Source organism: Dipodomys merriami, unplaced genomic scaffold (assembly GCF_024711535.1).
Source record: "Dipodomys merriami isolate MVZ:Mamm:240054 unplaced genomic scaffold, mDipMer1.0.p SCAF_64, whole genome shotgun sequence".
NCBI classification, from domain to species: Eukaryota; Metazoa; Chordata; class Mammalia; order Rodentia; family Heteromyidae; genus Dipodomys; species Dipodomys merriami.
In genome coordinates, this window is record NW_027206224.1 from 1,249,703 (window position 1) to 1,276,601 (window position 26,899).

Consider the following 26,899-nt stretch of genomic DNA (forward strand, 5'->3'; position numbering starts at 1 on the left):
TTGCCCCCCTGGTGGCAGGCCCCTGTCCTCACCTGGTAGAGGAATCTTTGGCTGAAGTGCTGCATTGCTCCCTGAAGCTGATTCCGCTGTGACTGCCATTGCTCATAGTTCCGCACATATTCAGCTGTCGGGCGCTGCCAGGTGGTAGTCCGAGTATTGTGATCCACATAGTAAAACCTCCCTCGAGGATCTGTGCGTTTTTCCCAGCTAGAAATATTAAGCTCAGAATGAATATAGTGACCAACTACTTCCATCCACAAACTCTAGACAAATCTCAGATGGCCCCTCAGAAAGGGCTGAGGGAGGGTGAAGCGTAGCTCAGGAACATGGATGTTCTGTAAGGCAAGGTCAGGGCACAGAGGCTTATGGAACTAGATCGTTATGACAGGCCTCTGTGGTTTCCAGTTTGGGGTTTTGTAGAAGCTGAATTTGTTCCCAAACTGAGCTGAATGCTTAACTGGGCTAGGAGTAAGCATGCAATCTGTACTGGGAAAATCAAAGTGGATTTCAGAACTTTTGCTAGGTATTCTGCAAACAAACAAACAAACAAACATCCAGAAAACATAAGTCATCTTTTCTGCATAGTGTCCTGCATCCTATGCTTTCTTCTTCCTCAGAGGTGTTCCCAAACTTGACTCTACTCTGAGGAGGTTCTCAGGGGCAGCAGCATTGCTGTTGATGTGTATATGTGTATGGTGGTGGTACACAGGTGGCAGTGTGTATGTGTATACACATGTGGCATGCACATGTGGCAGAGGAACAGGAGTGATGGGAATCTAACAGCTCCCTTCACAAACTTTCAACTGGTCTAGTTTTAATTTTATCTCACGCACTCTTTGGGTTCTCCAATCACTGAGCCTTTCTAGGGCTCCATGGAGGCAGCTAGGAACCACGTCCTGCTGGATGCCTGATCCTGCAGGCTTGGGTTTCAGCGTCCTAAGCTCTGCCACTTATGATCAGAAACTAAACTTGAATTAATATCTCTCCCACATGTTGTTTGTCCTCCTCCATTCCTTTATTTTTGAGGGATTATACTTCATTGTCATTTTAGTAGATTTTCTAGAAGAATGGAAATACATATTCAATCTACATTTTAACTAGAAGTCCTCTGCCACAGTCAATTTCAGCTTCAAAAGCTATCTCTCCTTTCCTGTCCTCTCTTCTTCTCTCCCCCTCTTCTTTTCTTCTCTCTTTCTCCACCCAGCCTTACAGTTCTGAGGTATGAATTTACTTAAGCTCAATCATTTAAACTACATCACCAGCCCAGTAACAATTATGCTCCTTGTCCATTTTTTGTTTTGTTTTGTTTTTGTTTTCACAGTGCTGAGGACTGAATTTAGAGCCTTAAGCATGTTAGGCATGTGCTCTGCCATTGGAGGACATCCTCAGCTTTCAGGAGAGATCTTATGCACTAGTAATATTTAAAAACAGCAGTGCTTGGAGGCCTAGTCAGTCTTTTCACTGTACAGAATATATCACTGAACTAGGAGCCTTGCTGCACACACCTTGAGTACCTTGAATTTACACTAATGTTCCATTCCAGTAAAGCTGTTCCATGCATCATTTTTCACATTCCATGTGCAAGCTGGTGCCTCCACAGTCTTTCCAGCCTGGACCATCTTCCTGTTCTTACATTAAGTCCAACCCTTTCTACAAGAGTTTGCTCCACCTCCCTCTGGAAGGCTTTCCAAGCCCTAATGCTCTATAATCATCCTTCCTTCCACCTACTTCTGCTCTGAGCACTGCTTGAGAGTGACTAAAAAACAAATGATTGGATTCATTGTAGCTAACAGTTCCAAAGTTTTGAGCTCCTAGATAAAATGCCAGGGCTGCACACATGTTCCCATGGATTTTCTTTTTCTTTTCTTTTCTTTTTTTTTTTTTGGGGGGGGGGTCCGGTGGTGGGGCCTGAACTCTGGGCCTAGGCGCTGTCCCTCAGCTCTTCAGCTCAAGGCTAGCGCTCTACCATTTGAGCCACAGCACCACTTCCAGCTTTTTTCTTTTTGCTTATGTGGTGCTGAGGAATTGAACCCAGGGCCTCAGGCATGCAAGGCAAGCGCTCTACCAGTGAGCCACCTTCCCAGCCCCCTCCCATGGATTTTCTATAAGGAGCTGGCCATGAGAAAGTATGAACCCTTTGGTTTCATCTTGTGCCTTGTGTCTTGGTATGTTGAGATAATGGCACCATCTGTAGTTTCAAAGTTTCTCCCATTATGGTTTATATTTTCCTGGGGTAGGACTTCTCCCATTAACTGGTCTTAAAATAAAAACCATAATCATTGTGTTTTGAGTACTCTATTATAATTATATAGTAAAGTAGGAGCAAAAGGTTCAAAGATGTTCATCTAAAACTTAGAACTAATAAGCTATACCCTTAGAAATTATATCTTTACTTCAGTTCTATCCAAATCCTCATCAGGCCAAGGTCTTCATACTTTGTAGACTAGAGAATTGAGAGGCAGCAGTAGCTCATTTCCAGAATTCCTGCTGCTTTCAGAAATGCATATCAAAATACACAAAGTTCAAGTATGCAACACATTCCACTGAAGTCAATGCTTAATTTGTGATACACTGAGAAATTAAAATATTGATTAGATGTTTGAGCATATGAAAGAAATACTAACAATATATGGTACTTTTTTAAAAAATCTGCACTGATAGATGGATAAATGATATACTGCTTAAGATTTGCTTCAAAATACTCTGAGTGTAGGAGGAAAGTGGACATGGGTTATACAGGAAATGATCTTTCTCTACAAAGGGCCCAAAAGTAGGTATTTTAGGCTTTGGGGTCATTTAATCTCTGTTGCAATTACTCCAGCCACCGGTCAGCACAAAAGTCATTTTAAAAGGTAAGCAAGGATGGGGATAGGGCTGTGGTAGAGTCCTTGCCTAGCATGCACCAGACCCTGGGTTTGATTCCTAACACCACTTTAAAAAAATAAAACAGGCTTGCTCTTGCTCTTGCTCTTGCTCTTCTTCTCTTCCTCTTGCTGCTCTTTTCTTGCTCTCTCTCTTTCCCAGCCACATGGAGTGCCAACCTTGCCTGGTCCCAGCAGGTCTACCCCTTAACCTGAATACCACGTGAGTGCTACTGTTCTTACCCCTCTCTCTGCTCTTTTCTGGCTCTTTTCTCTCTCTCTTTCCTCTCTTCCCAGCTCTCTCTCATTCCCAGGCCTTTCCCAGCCATGTGGAGTGCCAACCTTGCCTGGTCCCAGCAGGTCTACTACCCCTTACCTGAATACCACGTGCGTGCTGGTGCAGTTCTTACTCGGCTACCTCTTTTTAAAAACCTAACAGTTTCCTCATGTTATTTATAATTTAAGGAAGCTCAATGCCAGACATTACTATTTTCTGTAGTTGTATGTTACAAGATCTACATTCATTCCCATGGAATGTTTTATTTTTGTTGGGTGTGGTGGTCCTTGTACTAGGGCTTCAACTCAGGACCTGGTAATGTCACTTCAGTTTTTTGCTCAAGGCTGGGACCCTTCCACTTGAGCTACCTCACTGCTTCTGGCTTTTTAGTGTTAACTGGAAATAAGACTGGATAGGTTATGGAGGGGGTATGACTGTGATACATTGTATCCATGTATGGGAACTTCACAACCTCCTTCTTGTACAACCAATACTTGCTAATAAAAAGAAAGATAATTAGAAAAAAAAATAAAAAATTAAAAATTAAAAAAAAAACTGGGTGCCAGTGGCTCATGCCACTAGGATTACAGAATCCTAGCTACTCAGGAGGCTGAGATCTGAGGATTGTGGTTCAAAGCCAGCACAGGCAGGAATGAGCTATTAGAAAACAAGAAGTGGTGCTGTGGCTCAAGCGGTAGAGCACTCACCGTGAGCTAAAGAGCGTAGGGACAGCACCCAGCCTAGAGTTCAAGTTAAAAAATAGGCAGAGGCCTACCCTTGATACAGCTGAGACAAAGCTGGCTATGAGTTTACAGTTGCTGAAACAAATGGTAAATATGTGAAGACTTATTTAACTTATTTACTATCCTCTCTATTATGCACATACTTGAAACTTTCCATTATATGAAAATTTCCACAATCAAATAGTGAACTGGCTTTTGTTTTTTGGTTTTTTTTTTTATTAAGAAGTCAATGTTTAACTTTGGTAACATCATTTGACTTTAGGAAACAAAGTGAACAGTAATGATGACAAATGATGAGTTCCATTCCCGGGTGGGTAAGGAAGTGAAGGGAGACTCGAGCATTCTACTGGAAATTTCTAGGGCCAGAAGGTGAGGTGGTATTTGCCTGGCACACGCCTGGTAGCTGGAAAAAGCTAAGCACCGAAGCTTGCCCAAGAGTCCCCAGCACTACCATCCTTCCCTCTGCAAACTTGGGTGGTGAAATGTTCGTATTTATGCAAGAGCCCTTCATGGCTGCCCCAGTGGGGAATGAGCAGAACACATTCCTTTTTGACAGAGTACTTTCTGTCCCTGGCAAACAGGGAATCAAACCCCTTCTCCTTAAACGTGGGCAGTTTTCCCTCCCTTGGAAGCCGCTGTCATCTCTCGGCTTTGGAGAACTCAGCTGTGTTCTCACCAAGTCCAGCTGTAAGATGAGCACTGTGGAGTCGGGCACCGGTGGTTCACGCCTGTAATTCTAGCTGCTAAGGAAGCTGAGATCTGAGAATCATGATTTAAAGCCAGCCCGGGCAGGAAAGTCTGTGAGACTCTTATCTCCAATAACCCATCAGAAAACGAAGTGGCACTGTGGCTCAAGTGGTAGAGCACTCACCTTGAGCTGAAGAGCTGAGGACAGTGCCCAGGCCGAGTTCAAGCCCCACCACCACCACCACCACCACCACCAACAACAACAACAACAACAAGAGCACTGTGCCTTTCAGGGCAGGTTCTACAGTGATGTGCATAAATGCTCTTTCTAAATCAATCTCCCTGTACCTGTTTTCTCCTTAGCAATTTTCTAAGAATTTTAGTATGTCCTAAGAAATGAGAGCAGAATTCAGGTAACTGGATAGGAAAAGCAATCAAATAAATCAGAATAAATATCATCATACTCTAATACCATATAGAGAACACCCAGACCTAATGTGGGTGACATGATTGGGGACCAAGGAAACACTAAGGCCCGGAGGCTTTTCCAGACCCTTTGCCTTCGGTCATGTCAGTTCTCAATATCATTTAATGAAGCCCAGGGACATCAGTCAGCAGTACAGGGTAAAACAGACAGTGATGGTGAGAATGATGGAGAAGCCCTGGGAGTCTCTTGTTGCCAGTTCTAAAGTCTCAAGGCTTTACATGTGTCCTTACCCTGGAGGGAGAGGCCGCTCCCAGGTGGTTGTCTTTGTATTGTGGTCAACATAATAGACACGCCCATTGGGTAGCTCTCGCTGCTCCCACCTGGAAGATAAAGCCAAGGATGATGAATGAGATACACAGTTCCAAGGTATAGCTTCTGTTAGAAAGGCAGTCCTTAACTACAGGTGTGAAAAATTTTCAGGAAACACCAAATATGAGGTTCAAAGTCAACCCACTGGTCACACCAGTTCCATGCTATCACTTAAGGTAGCTTCCAGGTATGCTTGTTTCATTTTGTTTTGTGAGACAGGATCTTACTATGCATACGTAGCCCAGGCTAGCGTCAAACTGGCCATACGTCTGCCTCTGCCCTTCAAATGGTAAGGTTTATCGGCATGTGTCACCAGGCCCATCCATGAGTTGTTGAGGAGACTACAGTAACCACCCTTTATGTGTGTCCCTACACAGACGATTGCAATGTACCTTGTAAAGTCTAAATTTATAATGCCACACCTGTTCTTCTAACACTATATATATTTATAGCCATATTTCCTTTTAAAATAATTCACTAGAAGATGTCCTTGCTTTTCATTTTTTAGTCATGCTAGGGATGGAAGCCTATGTACCATGCTAGTCAAGTACTTACTACTGAGCTGAAACTCGCCAGTCCTAACAGGGATTTTTTTTTTTTAAGAGATCTGAATGGGTCCAAAAACATGACATACAATTATTTACAGACTGAGGTTCAGTCTGGATGCAAGTTACTGTTACCAGGGTGCTGAGGTGAGGTGATTCATCGGTGCTAACGGAAGAATGACAATGCTAACACATGATGCAGAGACCCCATGAGCAGGAAATACAAATCAGCCTAATGTCATCCCTGTACTCCTGCCACTCATACACAGTCTGACCACTCCACTTACCTACAGTACAGCCTACAATTAAACATACAATATGGTAACATATATAAAGGATACAAAAACTTTATATAATATCTACCACCTTATAAAAAAATGTTAATGATCCAGGAGCCTCTATGTTTTCATTTGTTTCGATTTCTTCTGCATTTGGGTGTTGCTTAGGGGAAGACAGCACCTTTTCAGAGAAACTACTATGTATTCTGTTGTGCTGAGGTGCTTGTTTTGAAAACGTCTATTTGTTTGGGCTGAGTACAGCTTTGCAGTAAATGATTTTGCTGCTTCAATTAGTTTCCCTTCCTACCCCCCCCCTGCTTGAAATAAAAAATAAAAATAAGAAAATGTGAATCTGTTCCAGAAAACGATGTGAGCAAAACGTACAAAGACATGACTGTATCTGTAATAAACACTAGATGAACATAGAAAATTTCCTAAGCAAACCTGGCCATAAATACTATACAAAACCTATAGACACGTACAAGCTATCTCAGTTTACCACATTATCTGCCTCACTATCTATACCTAGTATTCTATCTCCTGTCTGATTTCAGCTAACCCTCTATGGCCAACTTGATATAAACACCCATAAGTCCCACTCCTTGCAATATCTACTTGCACAAGCAGTTTACTCCAAGACAAGAGCCCTATTGACTGTGATGTTACATCATTAAATTATTTAACATGTGGGAAATTGTTATATTGGTAAGTTCCTAGCTCTTTTGCATGTCACTGACAAATTCTGTGTATGCCTGGAACTCATTTTTCCTCCATAAGCCCTTTGGTGTTTATTATACAATTTCTGCATAGTGTGGTAACTTGTAACCCTATTTACACTATAGCAGATCTGACTGCATGCCAAAATGTATCATAACTTCTACTATTACACCTACAGTAGGTGTAATAGTAAAGGTAAAAACAAAATAAAAACAAAAGGAGGGGCTGGGAAGGTGGCTCAGTGGTAGAGCGCTTGCCTTGCATGCATGAAGCCCTGGATTCGATTCCTCAGCACCACATAAGCAAAAAGAAAAAAGCTGAAAGTGGCACTGTGGCTCAAGTGGTAGAGCACTAGCCTTGAGCTGAAGAGCTGAGGGACAGCGTCCAGGCCCAGAGTTCAGGCCCCAGGACTGGAACCAAAACAAAAACAAAAACAAAAGGAGGTTCAAGTAGTATATATTTCTTAGTATGTACAAGGCCCTGGGTTCAATCCTTAGTATGGAGGGAAAAGGGGGAAAGAAGGAAGGAAAGCAAGAAGACAGGGGAGGGGGAGGGAGTTGGGAGGGGAGGGAGGAAAGGAAGAAAAAGAAAAAGGAAGGGAAAGGATATTTACTTTTTACTCCATTTACATTTGACACAAGAGGAAATTTTTGGTTTTATTATATTTTGCCTAATTTTTAAATTGGAAGATAGAAGAATACTTCAAATTCCATGCATTGCTGCAAACAAAATTGAGTTAACTCCTCCTCTCTTATCATCTATGATTTCGGTGGCTCTTTTGAGCCCAGGCCCAGATGAGATCTGCCCTTCCCATCTTTGATCACAGCTGATCCTAGAAATGAAAGTCTCTCTTTCAGGGACTGTTATTGTCCAGCAAGACTCCATGTCCTTCTACAAACCCTCTCAACTGGCTTAGCTAGAAAATAGTTATTACCAGAGGAACAAGACCTTTCTTGCACAGCCCCTTTTCATATCTACATTTTTCCTTTTAAATTGGACTCCTGCTCAGATTAAATGTCCGTGTGGGTCCTCCCTGATCCCTGACCTGGTCTACCTCCCTTTCTTAAGAGAACTCTCACTCCTCCCTAACCTGCACAGCTATTCAGGAGTCACACAAATCTCTTCCCTTCATTCATGCAGCACAGTCAGTCACTTCTATTGCCAGCCACATGAGTCTCCCGCTTTTGCTGACCCACATAGATTAAGCCTCCCGACTCTCTTGGTATGGCCTCCCCTTGCCAAGAAAATGATACTGGCATTGACTTTTCATCAGCACATCCCTGTCAGGGGTTAAGTTCTGTCCCTTGCAAGCTTCTTCTTCACACAGAGATGAAAAGGCTTTTCAATCCAACTGCCCATGGGTCTCCCTCAATGCTGCATCTTGGACACGTGGGCCATATCTGCTCTGGCTGAATAGCTTTCTTTGATGCTCTCAGAAACAGTGTTCAAAGAACTGAATGGCTCCTTGGCCTTCAGTGAGTAGAGTTGACTGTGGACTGCACAGGGTATTTGTGCTGGAAAGCACTTAACAAGGAGTCTCGGTTACAACTAATCTCAGGTAATTTTTCTTTTACCTAGATTACCATTACTCCTACAGGTGCCCTTTAGATGGTTATACCTTCTGCCCACACACCTTAAACTTCCCACACTCACCATCACCAAAAGGTCAAACACTAAAAGAACTGCCTATTAAGATGATGGCAATCATCTCTCTCTTGTATTATCTGAAAAGACTTTGTCTGGTCACTGGAACCATATTTTTTTTGTAGAAGGCTTCCTAAAAGATCTCTATTATCTCCCATTAAGTGTGCATTCAACCATCTCAATCAATCAATGTCTTAGTCAGATCTCCCTGTGTGTAGACAGAATCGCAGTTTTACCCAAAGTAGTAGCAGTTTTACCCAACTTTTTGGGGAGGGGTTAATGCTGGACAAGGAATATCAGTATTAAAGAAGTTTTCCTGAAATGACCCTAACAAATTTATATCTCAAGGTTCAAGTGGTAGAGTGCCTGTCTAGCAAGCATGAGGTTCTAAGTTCAAACCCCAGTACCACCAAACCAAGAAGGAACAAAGAAAAAGAAGATATACATAATAAAATGCTCAAAAATTCTCTTAGTAAGTGCATTATTAATTTGTATTAGTCATTAGTTTGCTCAGTTCTCATTAACGCAGGCACTGGGCAGTAGTAAAGCTCTCAAGCAAAATACACTTTCTCCATTAGAAAATAAAGTCATGCCAGAACCTTTATATACCCTAGAGAAATGATATCTTGCTGGGGTTGGACAAAAGATGAACTTCAGAAGAATATTCTGGAAGTATTCAAGTTTTCCTAAAACTGTCTATGCAGAAAGTTAATTCCCCACAGGCAAAACAACATAAAACTTGTGTTTTCTTTTTTTAAAATAAAATATATTTTATTATGGATGCTTCACCAACAAATCCTACCCCCTACAAACTCTGGCCACTTCCGGGGTGAAACATAAGATTTATATCCTGCGAAGGGATGTTTTTAGCCTGTTTTATGAGTCAGAAACCTGTGTGCAGTGGCACATACCTCTTGCTCACAGCTTTCACGGCTTTAGGAGATCCTTTGTCAACTGAGTAGGAAATGTTTTAAACTGCATCCTTCCCCCCAAGGGCCTTTTCTGAAATACTGAACTAGCCTTTAATAACGATCAACAACCAGCGCTTTATGCTCTCTAAGCTCAGTATATCAGAGTACCAGCTACTGAGGCTCCTGACTTAAGTCTGGTTTTCTTCTCCTTTTCCTCAAGTCATTCCATTTTCTCTGATTTGGAAAAATGCCCAAAGCTCTTCAATGGAAGTTGGAAACACTCAAAATATGTTTTCAAGACAATTCTTGGACAAGGTGTCCATGAAAACAATTTTTTTCACATTTACTTTCATATAAAAAGTTGGAAATGTAGAGTCTGAAAATAGTTAATGGGAGCCAGAAAAGGGTCTTCTCTTTCTAAAGAGCAATTTGGCAAGAAGGTCTTCTCTGTATGAATGTCCTTTAGCACATCAACTTTTCCTTCTAGAATATAGCCTAAAGAAATAATTATGTGTCAGAAATTGAACTGTACGCATATATATCATATCACACTATAAATGCTGTAAGCAAACTGAAGCAATCTAAAGTTGATCAAAGAAATGACGTTACTCCCACAACAGTTATTCATTATTTGAAAATAAAATTGTAGATGACTATTGATTTCTAATTTTTACAATACATTGAGTAGAAAAGCTATTTAGTAAATGACATATTTAAGATAATTTAAGTTATGTGTAAATTAAATATGTATGCTTTTCTTATTAAATCTAAAATGTCACTGGTTATATGAGTATTTAATACACTGCTAAAAAAAAAGGACAGGGCTGGGAAGGTGGCTCAGTGGTAGAGCGCTTGCCTTGCATGCTCAAGGCCCTGGGTTCGATTCCTCAGCACCACATAAGCAAAAAGAAAAAAGCCAGAAGTGGCGCTGTGGCTCAAGTGGTAGAGCGCTAGCCTTGAGCTGAAGAGCTGAGGGACAGTGCCCAGGCCCAGAGTTCAGGCCCCACGACCGGACCCAAAAAAATTTAAAAAAATAAAAAAAAATAAAAAAGGACACTGTCAATTAAACAATGGTATGCCAATGCTCATACATTGCACCATGATTTTAAAGAAGTGAAATAAGATACATAGCAAATCAATAATACATGAGAGGTGTATATATATATATGTAAAATTTTTAGAATTCCAGAGTAAGGAAGAATATGAAAAATTTGGCTTTAAAAGTTTAAATTCCAACACAATAAAAGTCACCACAAAGTGAAAAGATAGAGACTGAGCAAAAGTATTTGTAGTGCATATCATTTAGAAGTGATTACTATCCAACAAATATTAAGAATCCTGCAATTTAAAAAGATACAAAAGGCAAATAGAAAAATGGAAAAAATAAATGAATAGATAATTCCCAAAAGAGAAATCTAAGAATCAAATAAAACATTACAAAGAGATTCAATGTCAATGGTGATGAAGGAAACTCAAAACCGCACACACACACACACCAAAATACCATTTACACCATTAGACTGGCCACACTGAGAAAATCTGACAATAGTGTATTAGCTGGAGAGTTTACACACACACACACACACACACACACACACACACACACACACACACACACACACACACACAAACACACACGAGTACGAATTGGTGGGCAGACTTGAGAAAGTAATTTCTTAATTATCTACTAGAATTCAAAATCTTCATTTGTACAATGTACATATTCCAGTTCCAGGACAAATCTTTTTGTTTGCATTCTTTTGTTATTTTTTTTGAAACAGTTTCACTAGTGGCCCAGGCTGGCTTTGATTCTCCTGCCGCTGCCTCCCAAGGGCTAGGATGACAAGTGTATACCAACATACCTGGCCCAAAACAAACCTTAAAGCAACAAACAACATGGGGATAGTGGCACACACCTGTAATTCCAGAACACAGGAGGTATAGTGCTGGAGAGTTTGAAGCCAGACTGGGCTATAGAGCAAAACCCTGTCTCAAGAAACCATACATACACACATATACACACTGTCTCTCACACACTATAATTCTCAGGTACTTGGGAACTGGAGGTAGGGGAGCCAAAGTCTTAAGATTAGCCTGGGCAAAAGACCCTATCTGAAAAAACAAACTAAAGCCAAAAGGACTAGGAGTGTGGCTGGAGTGGGAGAGTATGAAATTCTGAGTTCAATGAAAAAATCCTTAGTACCATCAAAAATAACAACAACAAAAAAAAATAGGTGGCACTGGTGGCTTACACCTGTAATCCTAGCTACTCAGGAGGCTGAGATCCGAAGATAGCAGTTCAAAGCCAAGCTGGGCAGAAAAGTCCCTGTAAGACTCTCATCTCCAATGAACTGCTCAAAAACCAGAAGTGCAGCAGGGCACCGGTGGCTCACACCTATAATCCTAGCTACTCAGGAGGCTGAGCTCTGAGGATCCTGGTTCAAAGACAGCCCAGGTAGAAAAGTCCGTGAGACTCTTTATCTCCAATAAACGACCAGAAAACTGGAAGTGGCACTGTGGCTCAAGTGGTAGAGCGCTCACCTTGAGCTGAAGAGCTAAGGTACAACACCGAGGCCCAGAGTTCAAGCCCCATGATCAACCAAAAAAAAAAAAAAAAAAAAAAAAAAAAACAGAAGTGGCACTGTGGTAGAAACACTAGCCTTGAGCACAGAGGCTCGGGGACAGTGCCCAGGCCCTCTGAGCCCAAGCCATACATCTGACACACACACAAATAAAAGACCAGGCACCAGTGGCTAACGCCTGTAATTCTAACTAATCAGAAGGTTGAGATCTAAGGATCATGGTTCAAAACCAGCCTGGCCAAGAAAGTCCATGAAACTTTTCTTTCTAATAAGCTACTCAGAAAAAGCTGGAAGTGTCATTGTGTAGTAGAAGAGTGCTAGCCTTGAGTAGAAGAGTGCTAGCCTTGAGCACCAAGAGGCTCAGGGACAGAGCCCAGGCCTTAAACTCAAGCCCCAGGACCAGCAAAAAAAAAAAAAAAAAAGTAGCTATACAAGTAGTATAGTGTTGTGAAGACTACATAAAATAATCTAGGAATAAAATTTAGCCATCCTCAACACACTATAAATGTTTAGAATAATTTTTAAATGTCAATGATTAAATCTGGGTGAGTCTGTACTACATTATTGTTGTTGCTGATCTATTTCTTTTCTAATTTTATATCAATGAGCTTTTATAATGAGATCAAGAAGGAAATTAAGCTGGGCACCAGTGGCTCATGCCTGTAATCCTAGCTACTCAGGAGGCTGAGATCTGAAGATCATGATTTTAAGCTAGCCCAGGAAGGAAACAGGAAATTATGTGAGACTCATCTCCAACTAACCACTCAAAAACTGGAAGTGAGCTATGGCTCAAAGTGGTAGATGCTAGCCTTGAGCAAAGAGTGCAGGGACAGCGTCCAGGCCTTGAGTTTAAGCCCCACACTAACCAAAAAAAAAAAAAAGGAAATTAAAACTGGAAGTATGGTTCAAGTAATTAATGCCAGCCTTGAACAAAAAAAACCTAAGCAAAACACCAGGCTCTGAGTTCAAGCCCTAGTACTAGTATAAAAAGAAAAGCAAAAAAGAAGGAAATTAAAATTAAAGAGTACCCATTTGACCAATATTTATCTGTCTCCATAGAAGCCATATATTATACTGAGAGGTGGGAATGCAAAGATGGTCACAATACTCCTGCTCTAGAGATGCTCTCAAGAGGTATAGTGAAAATGGAAACAGTTATGCATGGTTACACACACAGACACAGAGCAACGACCTGGGACATTAGACCAACGATGTCTTTGGAAAAAGCCTTCTATTCTGAGATGAGAAGGAAGCCAGATGCATACTATTCAGCATTACCTAAGCATGTAAAACCCTTTCAGGGTCAAGAGCTAAACTATATTCAGCCCTAAAACATGCTAGGGAAAGGCATCAAATCTCTCAATATAATCCTTTAATCTGGAGCTACTCAAAATGTGATCCACAGCCTAAACTGTAAACAGTCCTAGGACCAGACAAGTTGCTTAGCACTTAGAAACTTTTGTGCCTTTAACATCACCACAACATCCAAATGAATGAATTCACAAATTCACCCCCTTGCACAGAGTGTAGAACAAAAAGCATGGTTCTGCAATACATTGAAATTTTTTAAAATACATTGAAACAAAACAGCAGTAAAATGGCCAATTCCTTACAAAACATCTTAGAAGTGTTGTTTTACAACTCTGGGTAGGGCTGGGAAGGTAGTGGTAGAGCACTTGCCTTGCATGCCTAAGGCCCTGTGTTTGATTCCTCAGCACCACATAAGCAAAAAGAAAAAAGCCAGAAGTGGCGCCGTGGCTCAAGTGGTAGAGTGCTAGCCTTGAGCTGAAGAGCTGAGGGACAGTGCCCAGGCCCAGAGTTCAGACCCCACGACTGGACCCAAAAATAAATAAATAAATAAAAAATAAAACTCTGGGTAAACACGGTGAGACCAAAAAAGGATACTTAAGAGAGAAACACAAAGGTGCAATGCCTATATGCCTCTTCATATTAGCATAAAATAATATATATTTCGAAACGAACTCCAAGATATCTCTCTTTTTTTGTTTTAATTCATATCTTTTTTATATTTTTTATTTTGTGATGATCTGTCTGCTTTCCCTTATGTATAATATATTCAAGTGTGTATCTTTAGGAGGGTTGGGGGAGGGTACTGAGGGAAAAGAGTGGAAAAAGTTCAACAGCGAAGCTCACTAGACACTGGTGAAAGTGAATTATACAATTCATGGGTAGGGACAGGAAGGAGAGACTGGGAGAGTGAGAGAACAGAAGACACTGTACAGAAGGAAATATACTCAGTACCTGGCTCAGGTAAACATAATCCTTCTGTATATCACCTCTATTGTAACAATAAAGTAAATTAATTAATTTTAAAAAACAAAAAGGGTAAGGTTCTGGGGACAGTGCGGAACTTGAGTTTGGAATGGAACTCAATGATAGAGGTTTGTTCAGAGCTTAGCAGACACACTTCAAATTCTAATGTCTTTTCCAGTGTTTCTACAAACAAAACACCAAAGAACTGTCACAAGGCTGTCATCTTTGATAGGGTCTCAAAGACCATCTAGCGAAAGTGCCTCTTGGGTCTTGGGGGGGCAGGGCAGATAGCAAATCCAAAAGATCTAGAAAACACCCCTCCTCAATTAATTCTACTGTGAGGCAGGAAACAGGGCAGCCAATGACTGCAGGAGCAAAAGCATGGTGTGAAACTGCAGGGTTGAGGGAAAGCCAGCAGTCCAAACACAACGCCCTCCCTTATGTAAGAAACCACAGTCGTGTGCTGGCTGCCAGGGGGAAATAATGTGCCTCTGTGTAGGAGGGAACGCAGAGAGCTGCAGAGACCAGGGTGCGCTTGGGGTTGTCGAAGCCACGTACACATGGTCTGTCAATAAGCATTCAGTCCCCAAAGTGGGCTCAGAGTTGACAAAAACCAGACAGCTGACTAACGCAGACTCACTTCCCATTACCCCCTGCTTAGACCCCTATATCTCACACATCCCTTCAAAGCCCTGCAGCCTGGGAGCTCCACACCCTGGCAAGGGCTTCTTTTGTCCTGCTCAAGTTAAAAGCTCCAGAAAAGTTTCAAGAAAAGGAAAGAGGGAAATAATTGAGTATTGTATTTGAACTTGCCTAGTTCAGGCCTTCAGGGCTTACATACATTACAGAGATGTGTGACTTCTTTACCGCTAGTCTCCTGGACTGGAAATTTTAGAAGGGTGCCCCGCAACCTGCAAAATAGACCCTTGAATCCCCAAGTGAACCTTGATCCCGTTGTTCACTGAGGAAGACTGAGGAGTTGAGAAGATTAAGTTTGAAACAGTTGGCTGGAGGCCTTAGCAAACAATAGTTTGTCTAAGAAACTTCTCCTTAAAGAGGAGCCATGCTCCAGGGATATATTTGAACCCCAAACTAGGAAACCCAGTTAACAATTGTGTTCAGCTCAACTTCCTTGCTGGCGGGAAGAAAATGTAATATTCTTGTCATAGTTGCTCTTCCTTTGAAACATTCAAGAAGCAGAATACATTTATCCAGGTAAAGGAAACATTTTTTAAAGATAGTATTTAAATGTATTAATTTATTACTTACAAATAAGTCTTGGCAGCCTACTTGTGCCATCCAACTTGTTCTACTTTCTTCTATCTATCTTCCTGCTATCTATAGACCAGTAGGGTGATGATCACAGTGTGACAAGAGCCACACACATACATGCAAGGGTCAGAGAAGGATTCCCAGAGGTATTACCAATGGAGCTGAGAGTTGAAGACATTTAGAAATTAACAGACAAAATGTTAAGGACACTCTCAGGAAGAAGGTCCTGCATGGGGGAGGGTCCTCAGCCTGGAGAAAGGGTAGAATGCAATGGTCGAACCAAAGGGAAGCAAGGAGAAAACTGTTCAGACTTGCTCAAGGATTTAGGAATTTATCCCTAATAATAATAATAGGATAGCTCATGCCTATAATCCTAGCTACTCAGGGGCTGAGATCTGAGGATGGTGGTTCAAAGCCAGCCCAGGCAGGAAAGTCCGTGAGACTCTTATCTCCAATAAACCACCAGAAAACCAGAAAGTGGCACTGTGCTCAAGTGGTAGGATGCTAGCCTTGAGCTAAAGAGCTGAGGGACAGCACCTAGGCCCAGAGTTCAAGCCACATGACTAACAAAAATAATAATAAAAAAATAAAATAATAGGAAGCTCCCACACACAGTACTTCAAGTAGTGAAAGGTCATACATACTCAGAATTTTAATTTAAAAGATTTAAAAAACTGGACAAGGGTAAGAACAGGTCATTTGAGTGACAGAGAATGGTACCTTAGTCTGGGATATGGCAAAAGCATGTAGTCAAAGGGGAAGATTTGACAGTTCTTTTAGAGATAGAATCATTCATTCACTTAACCATTTCCTAGAGTCCTGTGATGTGCCAGGCACTGTACTAAATGCTAGACATGTGGTGGTAATAGGAAATACATAATTCCTGCCTAGCGGCACTAATAGTATTAGAGAACAGGCAGCCACTCAGCAAAGCATTTAAATTGCACTTGGAACAAATGCTAAGAAGAATGGAGAACTAAAAGCATAATCCAGAGGACTAGAGGTGGGGCTGGATAACTGGACAGATGTCAGAAAGAAATAAAAGATGAATAACCTGAGAGTTGGCTGGGCAGATGGTGGCACTATATTTGGGAGGGAAATCAGATTCTAGACAGGATGAGGTTAATAGGATGACGGGTTTTGTTTCAGACATGGAACAATAGGCTGAAGATACAGAAAGGAGAACTAGCATGAGATTCCCTTTGGAATCTCACCCAAGGGAATGGGTGAGGTAACCAGAAGGACCAAAGGAGAATACAGTGGTAGACCATTTTGAGCACAAGATCATTTCTTGTTCTGCATTTGTAATACCAGTCCTGGACTTGATATATCTTAAAAAGTATGAATATCCTGTTTGATAAAGAATTGGATGGGCTGGAAATGTGGCTTAGTGTTAGAGTGCTTGCCTAGCATGCATAAAGCCCTGGGTTCGATTCCTCAGTACCATATAAACAAAAGGCCGGAAGTGGCACTGTTGCTCAAGTGGTGGAGCACTAGCCTTGAGCTCAGAGAGAGCCCAGGCCCCGAGTTCAAGCCCTAAGGACCAGAAAAAAAGAAAAAGAAAAAGAATTGGAACATGTAAAATCAAGACTGTCACCAGAGTACCAGTAAATAACGTAGGTGCTGCATTTATACACACACACACACACACACACACACACACACACACACACACCACACACCACACACACACACACACACACACACACACAGACACACACACACATATACTCACAAAAGACAAAGACTAGGTAATAAGTCTCATTTCCTATGGGCAGCCCTTCTATTGGGCTATCACCAATACCCTCTGTGCTATTTGAATTAACATAACAGATTTCATTCCCTCATTAGTCTCTAATTCCTGAAGCCAAAATACCATAAATAAGTTAATAATCCACTTATCTGGGTCTTTAAATTTATACACAAATTTAGGGTGCGATGGGCAGGGGTGGCAGGTCTATGAATCCAAAGGTCACTGTGGAAACCATGTCCTTTCTTGCTTTGAACACAGACAAGACATAGGAAAGCCTGTTGTCTCACTATTGTACACTCAGCAGGGCTGGTGGTCATCCCTAGTTAGAAAACAGGTTATGTAAACCCTGAGACAGTCCTCAAAGAGACTGAGCATGCCTAGTTGTCATACAGATGGGCACCTAATAGCCTTTGTAAGCTAGGAAATTGTGACTTCCATACCCTTCTCAGGACCATCATACATATTAAAGCAGGTAACAGCTACCCCAGACCCACACACAGGCCTTGTCACCTCCTAAATGTTCCAAGGGAAAAGAGCTGTTCAGACTCTTCCTCAGAAAAGTGGTTCAGCCTCTGGCCAGATGAGGGAGGGGAATGAGCCTCTCTGGGCTGCTCAAGTCGCCAGACTGAGAATAAAGAGCGTTTACAGAGTCTGGAGTTTTCCAGCTGCCTGGAAACAGGAAGTGCCCAGTCCAGGAGAACAGTAACCTTCACACACGCCCTACATAAAGACATGTTGAGCCATTAGCCCTAATTGCCTGTGACTGACACAGGACTGAGGCCGGCCTTCCAGGCATTTGCTCAGTGGAAAGAAAACAAACAGCTCACTGGGGACACAGGCAGCCATTTTCTCTGTTTTCTGCCAAAATGGTTCTGCTCTCTTCCCCCCAAATTATAGCATAGAGATTTGAAATTACACACCGAAGGTCTTTTGAGTATTCTGCACCACACATAAAAGAGAAAAGCAATCTCTGAAGGGAGTAGTTAGACATATGCAATTGGTTAATAATCTTTTCACAAAATCAAAAACTTGACTACCCCCCCATCCCCCCCAAAACTAAACTTTAAGAGCTGCCTTTCAACATTTTCAATTGTCTCAGGGTCAAAGCATTAAGTATTTGAAATACTTTTTATTTGATCAACATACTTTATTAAGAGACTGGAGTTAACAGTGTACCCAAGTATACATGGCCAAAAATCACATATGCCTTCAGGTTTAGGATTTTTAATGGCTGGCTTTCAGAAATGGCTTTCAGAACAATAAAGCACATTGTATGTCAAGCAAGAGTTCTTAGATTCTTCCTTTCTCTCCTTCATGAACTATACAGAAAGGTTCAGAGGACATCCACAATCACCAAACCAACTTCAGCTGGATTATCAGGGCCTGTTACACTCTCGGCATCAGTTTCTTCCCTACCATCTTGATAACCAAGGTAAAACTGGACTGGTCCTGACCATGGTCAGTAGTTGCTAAGAGTTCATTTCCCAGTTTCAGAAGCATTCTCTTCCTTAAGGAAGAGAATGCTTGTCTCTTTCACAATCACTTTGTTCAGCAAGTGCTTCACATACACCACTTTCTTGGAAGTCTCTAAGCTTCCTAGAAAGATGTGTAAGCTCATTATCTCTACCTTACCAAAATGGCAGATGCTGCCCAGGATCACATAGGAGGGATGAAAGGGCAGATTCAACCCCAGGTCTATTTGATTTACAAGTCCTGGTTCTTCGAACTCTGCCCTCTATACATTCAAACTTGAACTTCCCTTTGGCTCACTGGGATCATCTTCTCATTAAAGGTCTAACCACTAGTTTAATTCCAAACTAAAAGGATGGGAAAAAAAATGAAACATTAGGAGCTATGGTATCATCATCTCCAGCTATAGAAATAGCACATAGCAATATTAATTAACCACCAACAATCCAAGGCCCCATAGGTGAAGATAAAATTCCAGAGAGAAAACCCTTTCTACATGGGATCAAGGGAAACACCCTCCCAAGATCCAAAAAGGCAAAATGAGTTCCTTGTTCCACAGAAGCCACTCTGAATCAAGCTGTTCAAGTCTCGGCATAAGGTAGCATTGATTCTGTCCAGATGATTTAGATTCCTTTTCAGATTTATGTAGAACAAGCAGTTTTTCCACACCTCCCTCCCCTTCTATACATGGAGGTCTCCCTAGAGACTACCGGCTACTAGTAGGTAATAAATAACCATGCTGTTTCTGACCTGGTGAAGGAGGCCCAGTCTTTGAGGAGGAAAGCACTGCGGTGGGACCACAGGCTACTCACCCAGCAGGCAGGGCATCCGGGGCCTGGGCAGCAGGCAGCTGCTGTGTCCCTGAAGTACTGGGCTCTTCTCCCCCAGCCGGTGTGGCAGGAGCAGGGAGAGATGTTGTGTTGGGGTTTGGGGTCACACTCAAGGCTGTGACAGGCGGGGATGTGACACCAACAACAGAAGGTTCTTCAGGATCCGGGGCTGTAGTAGGTTCCTCATTCACTGAAAATGCACAAACCATACTTTAAAGATCGTCTTAGGAATAAGAATGTGTGCTTACTTTGACTAAGCTTTCTACTAAATGGGCATCTGCAGTTTCCGCTAAATGTAGCATCTGCAGTTGCTAGGTGACAACAAGAAGTTTTATAAAATGTTTTATAGTTATAGTAATCAGGAATCTGAAATAAATATATCAAATACTATCTTTCCATATAACTGTACTAGCCTTTTCTAATATATTGTGGTTATACTGACTATAATAAAAGAAGGCACCAATGGCTTATGTTTATAATCCTGGCTACTCAGGAGGCTAAGACCTGGAAGACAAAAGTTTGAAGTCAACCCAGGAGGAAAAGTCTGAGATTCCATCTCCAATTAACCAGCAAGAGCTAGGCTGAAGATGTATCTCAAGGGGAAGAACATCAGCTATGAGCAAGAAAGCCAAGCAGGAGCACAAGGCCTTTGGCTCTAAACCCTCATACTGGGAGAGGGAGGGGAAAGAAGAAAAGATGAAGATAAAAGGGAACCACATTGGTAAATGAAACCAAATTCACAGGGTCACATCCTTGTTTTTTGTACAGTTGTCATTTGTCTGCTAGACAAACACACATTCTTTAAAAAAAAAAAAAAAACTCCACACATGAAAAGGCAAAAAACAAACAAACAACACTTCCAGTAATGTGCTTACTTTTCTTTAAGATCTATGCTTAAGGACAGAATCTAGGATTAACATTCTAAATAAAAGGGGTATCAAATGTTAAAGACTGCTCTCATAGGTAATAGACAAAGAAGTAAGCTACTTCCTGTGTTTCCTTATTTTGCTATTTTCTCCATAGCTCTGACTACTGTATATGTCCACAAGGACCCCAGAGCATTGCAACATCATTACCTTTAAAAAAAATTATCAAATGATTTTTTTTAAAAATTGGCATTTTAGAAAAATGGATGAGTCATATGCAGAGAAATTTTTACATGTGCTTATGTAAGTGTACATTTCTATTAATTTGCATTAGAAAACACCCTAATCATTATTTAGCCTCACCTCTCCAACTCAGAAACTTGTTTTATAGTTTCAAATGGCTATCTAGATTTTTCCTGGAACATTTCTTCTGACAGGGGCCCACTATGGAACCTAAGCAGGGTTGAGCAGATACATCTGCAAAAAACTTTCTTCTTTTGTTAATCAGAATTCCATTAGCTAGTCTGAGTCTTGAACCTCAAAAACAATTCAGAGTAAGCATCTGGTATATTTCATGCTTTGCATTAGTCCTCTTCTCTAATAAGAAATCTATTTCTTTCAGTGGTTATCATTTGGCAGCCCTCTCACAGCTGTCTTCTGTCACTCCCCTAAATAATATGAGGAACTGAACATAATAAATTAGATGCCACCAGACCAGCAGAGTCAGATTGCTAAACTAAATTAGATTAGTTAACATTTATAGAGCATGGGTCTATGTGCTAAGCCAAGGTGCAAAACACTTTTAAGTTGTTTCCTTTAAACCTCATACACAATCCCACAATTTAGGTACCATTGATGGCTCACACTTTATTTACACTGAAGAAACTATCAGAAGCTAAGTAACCTGAAAGGGGCATGTTGCATCTAAATTTGCCTGCATCCAAGATGGAAAGTACCCATTCTTCACTCATTCATATTTAGATTCTCTGCACACTGTTTATTGTGATCCAAGATTTTGATAATTCTGATCAACCACTGGATACAAAATGGCTAAACATGAGAGTGTTGGTGAGCTGAAACTACAAGCCTTCACAGGATGTAACATCAAGTTTAATCTTCACAAGTAGGAAAAAGACAGGATGCAAGGGATGCCTCTGGTTGATTCATTCAATTTTTCCCCAGTACAGAAACTATCTGGCACATGTGCAAAATTACTTGCTTAAAAAATGCCTAAATCTTATGCAGTTCATGTTTCCCATAACATAAATGCAAGACTTTATATTTGTATTCCTTAGTCTATCTCAGTCAAGCTAGTAACACATAACAGATGGCAATTCCTTTTATGTTAATCTATAAATTCAACTCAGTTCCATTTTTTTAATCCTATCATTGCATTCTCCAGAGCTAGGTACGTTCATTCTAAAATTTATAAGGAGAACTAAGTCCAGAGTACTCATCCCTTGTGAAGAATCACAGCACTTGTGATTTCAGCTTTACTGCCCACAGCCCCTGGGACATCCATTGGTACTTAGCTCAAATGTGGCTTCACCTCTTTTTCTTAAAATTATGAAGGACTAGTCTTATACTTTTTTACATTGTCTACAATGTTTGGCAAAACAGCTTTGATAAAACACCTAGTCAATAAATACTCATTCAATAAACCCAATCTAGGGGGAAAAAGACATTTGAAGACAGGCACAGTGGCTCACACCTGTAATTCTAACTACTTTGGGAGGATAATAGTTGGTGGCCAGTACAGACTGCCCAGCTCAAAAAAAAAAAAAGTCGGACATGGTGGTAAACATATATCAGCTACAGTGAGAAGCATAAATAGGAGGATCATGGTTCAGGCTGGCTTGGGGAAAAAAAACTAGACCCTTTCTCAAAAAATACCAGTGCAAAAAGGGCTGGGAATCTGCTTCAAACGGTAGAACAGAAGGCCCCAAGTTTAAACCCCAGACCACCAAAAAATAAGGATATGGGGGGGAAGATATTTGAAATAAAATCATGTGCATTTATTTCCAAATACTATTGAATATTCTATTTTTTAGAATAAATTTTGATATAGCAAAGTTGGGTGTACCTTCACCCAATATTATAATTTTATATAACCATGGCTCATCTGTTAAAAGTAAAATATTAATTAGCATAGTACTATTCACTAAATTCAACATTATTTGGATTTTACTAATTTCCCACTAAGGTTCATTTTCTAAGGAAAATGAAACAATGAGGTGGCACTTAGTACTGACAGCAATCAGGATCCTTCATTGCCTTCAGTAGATATAATATACTTTTATTACATCCTTCATCCTCCCAAGAGCCTCCTGAGGAAGATATTGTTTCCATTTCCCCCAAAACAGCACTGAAGTTTACTGAAGGGCAACTTGGAGAAATACCACATATTCAGCAAGCAGGAGAACAGTGCTCAAACCCAGAACACCCTGAGGTGAAACAATGAAGAAGGAAAGAAATGAAGGTGGCTCAGGTGGTTTTCCTGGATAGGAAGAAATGCAGGGCACCAAGTGTGGGTGGGGTTAAGTAGGCAAAATGGCAGTTGAACAGCCTCTGGTTTCTCTAACTGTGGATATTTCACAAGATTCCCTCTGTGATGGTGGTTAAATACTCGTCTTTATGAATCACATATTCATTTAAGACTAGGACACACTCTAGCTATAGTTAGCCAACAAAAAGATCAGCAATTGGAAATTCTCTTTCTTAATCCTAGACACGCTGCCAGCTCACTCTGCATTCCCAGACATCCAGGCGGGAGGGCATAGGCTCCTGGTGTGCACACGTCTTTTTAGTCCATACCTCAGACACATGGAGGGTGATCAGCTACAACAGAGGCATTTTCCATGAAAGATAAGCTCCTAATGTGATCCACAGTACAGCAGCCAGAATTGTTCCCCTGTGACATGCAAGCATCTGCACTTCCAATGCAGTTGCTCAGTCACAAATACACAAAAGCTACCAAAATAGAAAAAAAAATGTTCATGAAAGCAGGGAGATTACATGGAAAAAAGAGGCACAGAAAATTACAAACTTATACCCTGGTAACTGACTGATGGGATGACTAAATTCCATTTCCAGAAAATATAGAGATTAATACAATTCTCATACTACAACATACTTGTAAGACTTCAAAGCCTAGAATTTGTTTTGAAAAATCTATGCACTACCAAAGAGAAAAGACAGTAAGATAGATCTAGCCTTCCCAGACATTATATCCTATAGCCAGGCACTGATAGCTCCTGCCTGTAGTCCTAGCTACTCAGTAGGCTGAGATCTGAGGATCACAGTTTGAAGCCAGCACAGGTAGGAAAGTCTATGAGACTCTTATCTCCAATTAACCACCAAAAAGTGGTAGAACACTAGCCCGGAGCAAAGAAGTCCAGGGATAGCACCCAGGCCCTCAGTTCAGGTCCCAGGACCAGCACATATACAAAAGAAAAGTAAATAGAAAGATTATATAGGTAAGTGGAAGCATATATAAAAAGATAATAAAGTGAAACCACCTATTTCCATGCTGCATAATTATTTTTTTATTGTGAAAATACTGTACAGAGGGGTTACAATTACATGGGCAAGATAATGAGTACATTTCTTATCAAGCATTGTAGCCTCCTCCTTTGTTTCCCCTTCCCATCCCATCGTCCCCCACCCCCCCTACTCAACCCTCCCCTCCCATGTTGCATAATTATAACTATATGAAATTATAAAGACAAAAGCTATATGCCAATCTCTATGACTTATATAGCTTATTCTTTATAATAAAATTTATGAGTTACATATTCTTTCTCACTTTAAGAATGAGAAAATGAGCCAGGTGCTGGTGGCTCATGCCTGTAAATCCTAGCTACCTGGGAGGCTGAGATCTGAGGATCACAGTTTGAAGCCAGCCCAGGCAGAAAAGTCTCTGTGAGGCTCTTATCTTCAATTAACCACTAAAAATCGGAAATAGTGCTGTGGATGAAGTGGCAGAGTGCTAGCCTTGAGCACAAAGAGGCCTAGGGACAGCACCTAGGCCTTGAGTTCAAGCCCACAACCAACCCCCACCCCCACCCCCAAAAAAAGAATGAGAAATTACTGCCCAGTAAGTCACTGCTCTTATACACACTACACAAAAGAGTCAGGATTCAACCACAGCCAGTGTGACTGATGTGCATGGAAATTACATTTAAGGAGGCAGTAACAAATGTAATTTTTTGGGTAAAGTTTTCAATAAAGAATTAGAAAGTAAATCATTCCATACAAGTCTCAATGAAGTGCTATACCATTAGTCTATTTCTCAGTTCCACCACTTTAAAACTTAGAAATATTATAGCTATATAGACAGGCTACCACTCACTTTCATTTTATTAAAAAAAAAAATTCACAGTTGTGACAACATGAAAAAAAAACCCACCTGGAACTCAATTCTGGTTTTACCCCAAATTTCTTTTGCATGCATAACTGCAGCACACAGCCAAAAGAGCTGTTAAATAAATCTTGAATGTCTGTGAAACCTCTGTTGGGAGGCATAGCTCCTACCACCGCCATCTTGGAACTGGTTCTCACAAGGCTCACATCCTCAAACCTTCTTTTGTCCTGCATGGCCAAAGCAGAGAGCTTCTGCTTGTCCCCACCCACTCCACAGTACACGGAACATCTTTCTGTACCTTTGGATAGACATGAAAGAGCTTCTAAAGTCCAGGCTGCCTGAGAGATAAAGGTAAACCGTTGTCATGGCAGAAAGCAGAGAAGCAGAAGCCAAGCCTTCATATTTTAGTGGGCAGGGATCCCTGAAGTACAACTACTTAAATTTTAGGAACAGTTTGGGCATTAAAATACACCACCATAAAACATTTCCCAGGCAGGCTGGGGCTTTCTGTAGACATGGCTGGCACCTACCTCTTCTACTGGAACAGAATGTTCCTGGAGATAAGGACAAGAAGCAAAGGTACCCAAAACAAAATGTAGGAGAAACAAAAATCTGACTAAATGCTCAAGAAGATTGACTCAAAGACTGTCACCATATAAAGTGAACTTCCAGTAGTTTCAGGAAGAACAGCAGTGGTGGTTGAGGGAAACCACTATCCCAGTAATGTGGACCCTGGAAGGAAAAGAGGTTGGGATCTCAGCCATGCCATCTGGGAAACAACTGGTCCAAAATGGCCAGTTCTTTTCCCCCATTTGGAAATGCTGGCCCTTCTCCACAAGCAACTTATTTTTCTAAGAGAAACATGTTTACTGGCACAAAGTGCCAGGACACTGTCGCCTTCACACAGACAGAAAGGTCCCAACATATCAATACAGTTATTGGCACATGTGTTCCAGGCAGACTAAGACAGTAGCTGCTGGGACTCCTCCTTGTCCCCCAGGCTCAGGGTGAGCTAGTTAACCCAGATCCTTTAGAAAAGTTCCAAACTTCAGAGAGGAAGTCAAGTCACTGTGCTTTCAGTGAGCTGTGCTGGACATAGACTACTCCACCTAGTAGTCCATTGCAGATAATAAATAACTAAATAAGCTACCCAAGGGGCTCTGAAGGCCCCATACAGTGCTGCCAGGAAACTGGAAGTTATTACAGAGTAATTCAAATAGTCTTTTTTACTCTGTCTATCACACATAAGTCACTAACAATCAGATGACCATACAATGCTGCTCTGGATCTTGTGTCTTTCGTGTTATATCTCTGCCATCACAAACAAGCATCTTCAAAATTATTTCAGGGTCACTTACCAATTTGAAAGCCTGCATTCTCTGACCTAGAGTTTGTGGAGGCAAATGTCTATGACTCTTTCCTGTCCTAATTAAGGCAAATGACCACGTGACCAGCAGTCACTAAGTTTCAGCCATGTCCAAGAAGTTAAGAAAAAAAGTTTGTTCTCTTCTCTTTCTTTTCTGACACTTTCCCAATCATACAGAGAGAAACAGGACAAAGAGCAATTTGTTTTGAAACAGGTCCTTCCGTTGCTCTTACAGGAAAGCAGAGAAGTTCTATTTGTATGTACATAAAATCAAGTGTCTCTTCTCAAATGGGATCCACTCTGGAATGGGGTCAGCACAGTCCCCTGTGGCACTCTGACTTTGCACCAGGTCGGCAAACTGACCCCGCTCCCAATGCTGCCAGATCTTCTCCAGCTCACATCTTAGCAATGAACTTGGTCTCTTTTCTCTAGTCTGACAATTTTCTTAAATTAAGGAAACATTTTAAACATGATGTATAAATAAGAAATAGTCCCCCAAATAAAATTCAGTGTTGGTAAGAAATGAATAGGATATTTCATTTTAGAATATTTTTAGAATATTTTATTTATGTGTAAGAGAGTACTTTAGAAATGAACAGTAACATGAAAAATAACCTTGGTTGTCCAGAAAAAGCTAGAGATCAAAGATTAAAATGATGGATTT

At 41.0% G+C, this 26,899-nt stretch overlaps 1 protein-coding gene across 1 annotated transcript in view; it reads right to left on the reverse strand.

Annotated features, from left to right (window-relative positions):
- The window catches only part of LOC138815351 (NEDD4-like E3 ubiquitin-protein ligase WWP2), a 118,666-nt gene that overhangs the window by 18,461 nt on the left and 73,306 nt on the right, over positions 1 to 26,899 (reverse strand). The window contains exons 8-10 of the mRNA XM_070004685.1: positions 19,623 to 19,830; positions 5,286 to 5,375; positions 33 to 207 (exon numbers count right to left, since the gene is read on the reverse strand). Of these exons, the coding sequence (XP_069860786.1) occupies positions 33 to 207; positions 5,286 to 5,375; positions 19,623 to 19,830 (473 nt within the window). The remainder of the gene's footprint in view (positions 1 to 32; positions 208 to 5,285; positions 5,376 to 19,622; positions 19,831 to 26,899) is intronic.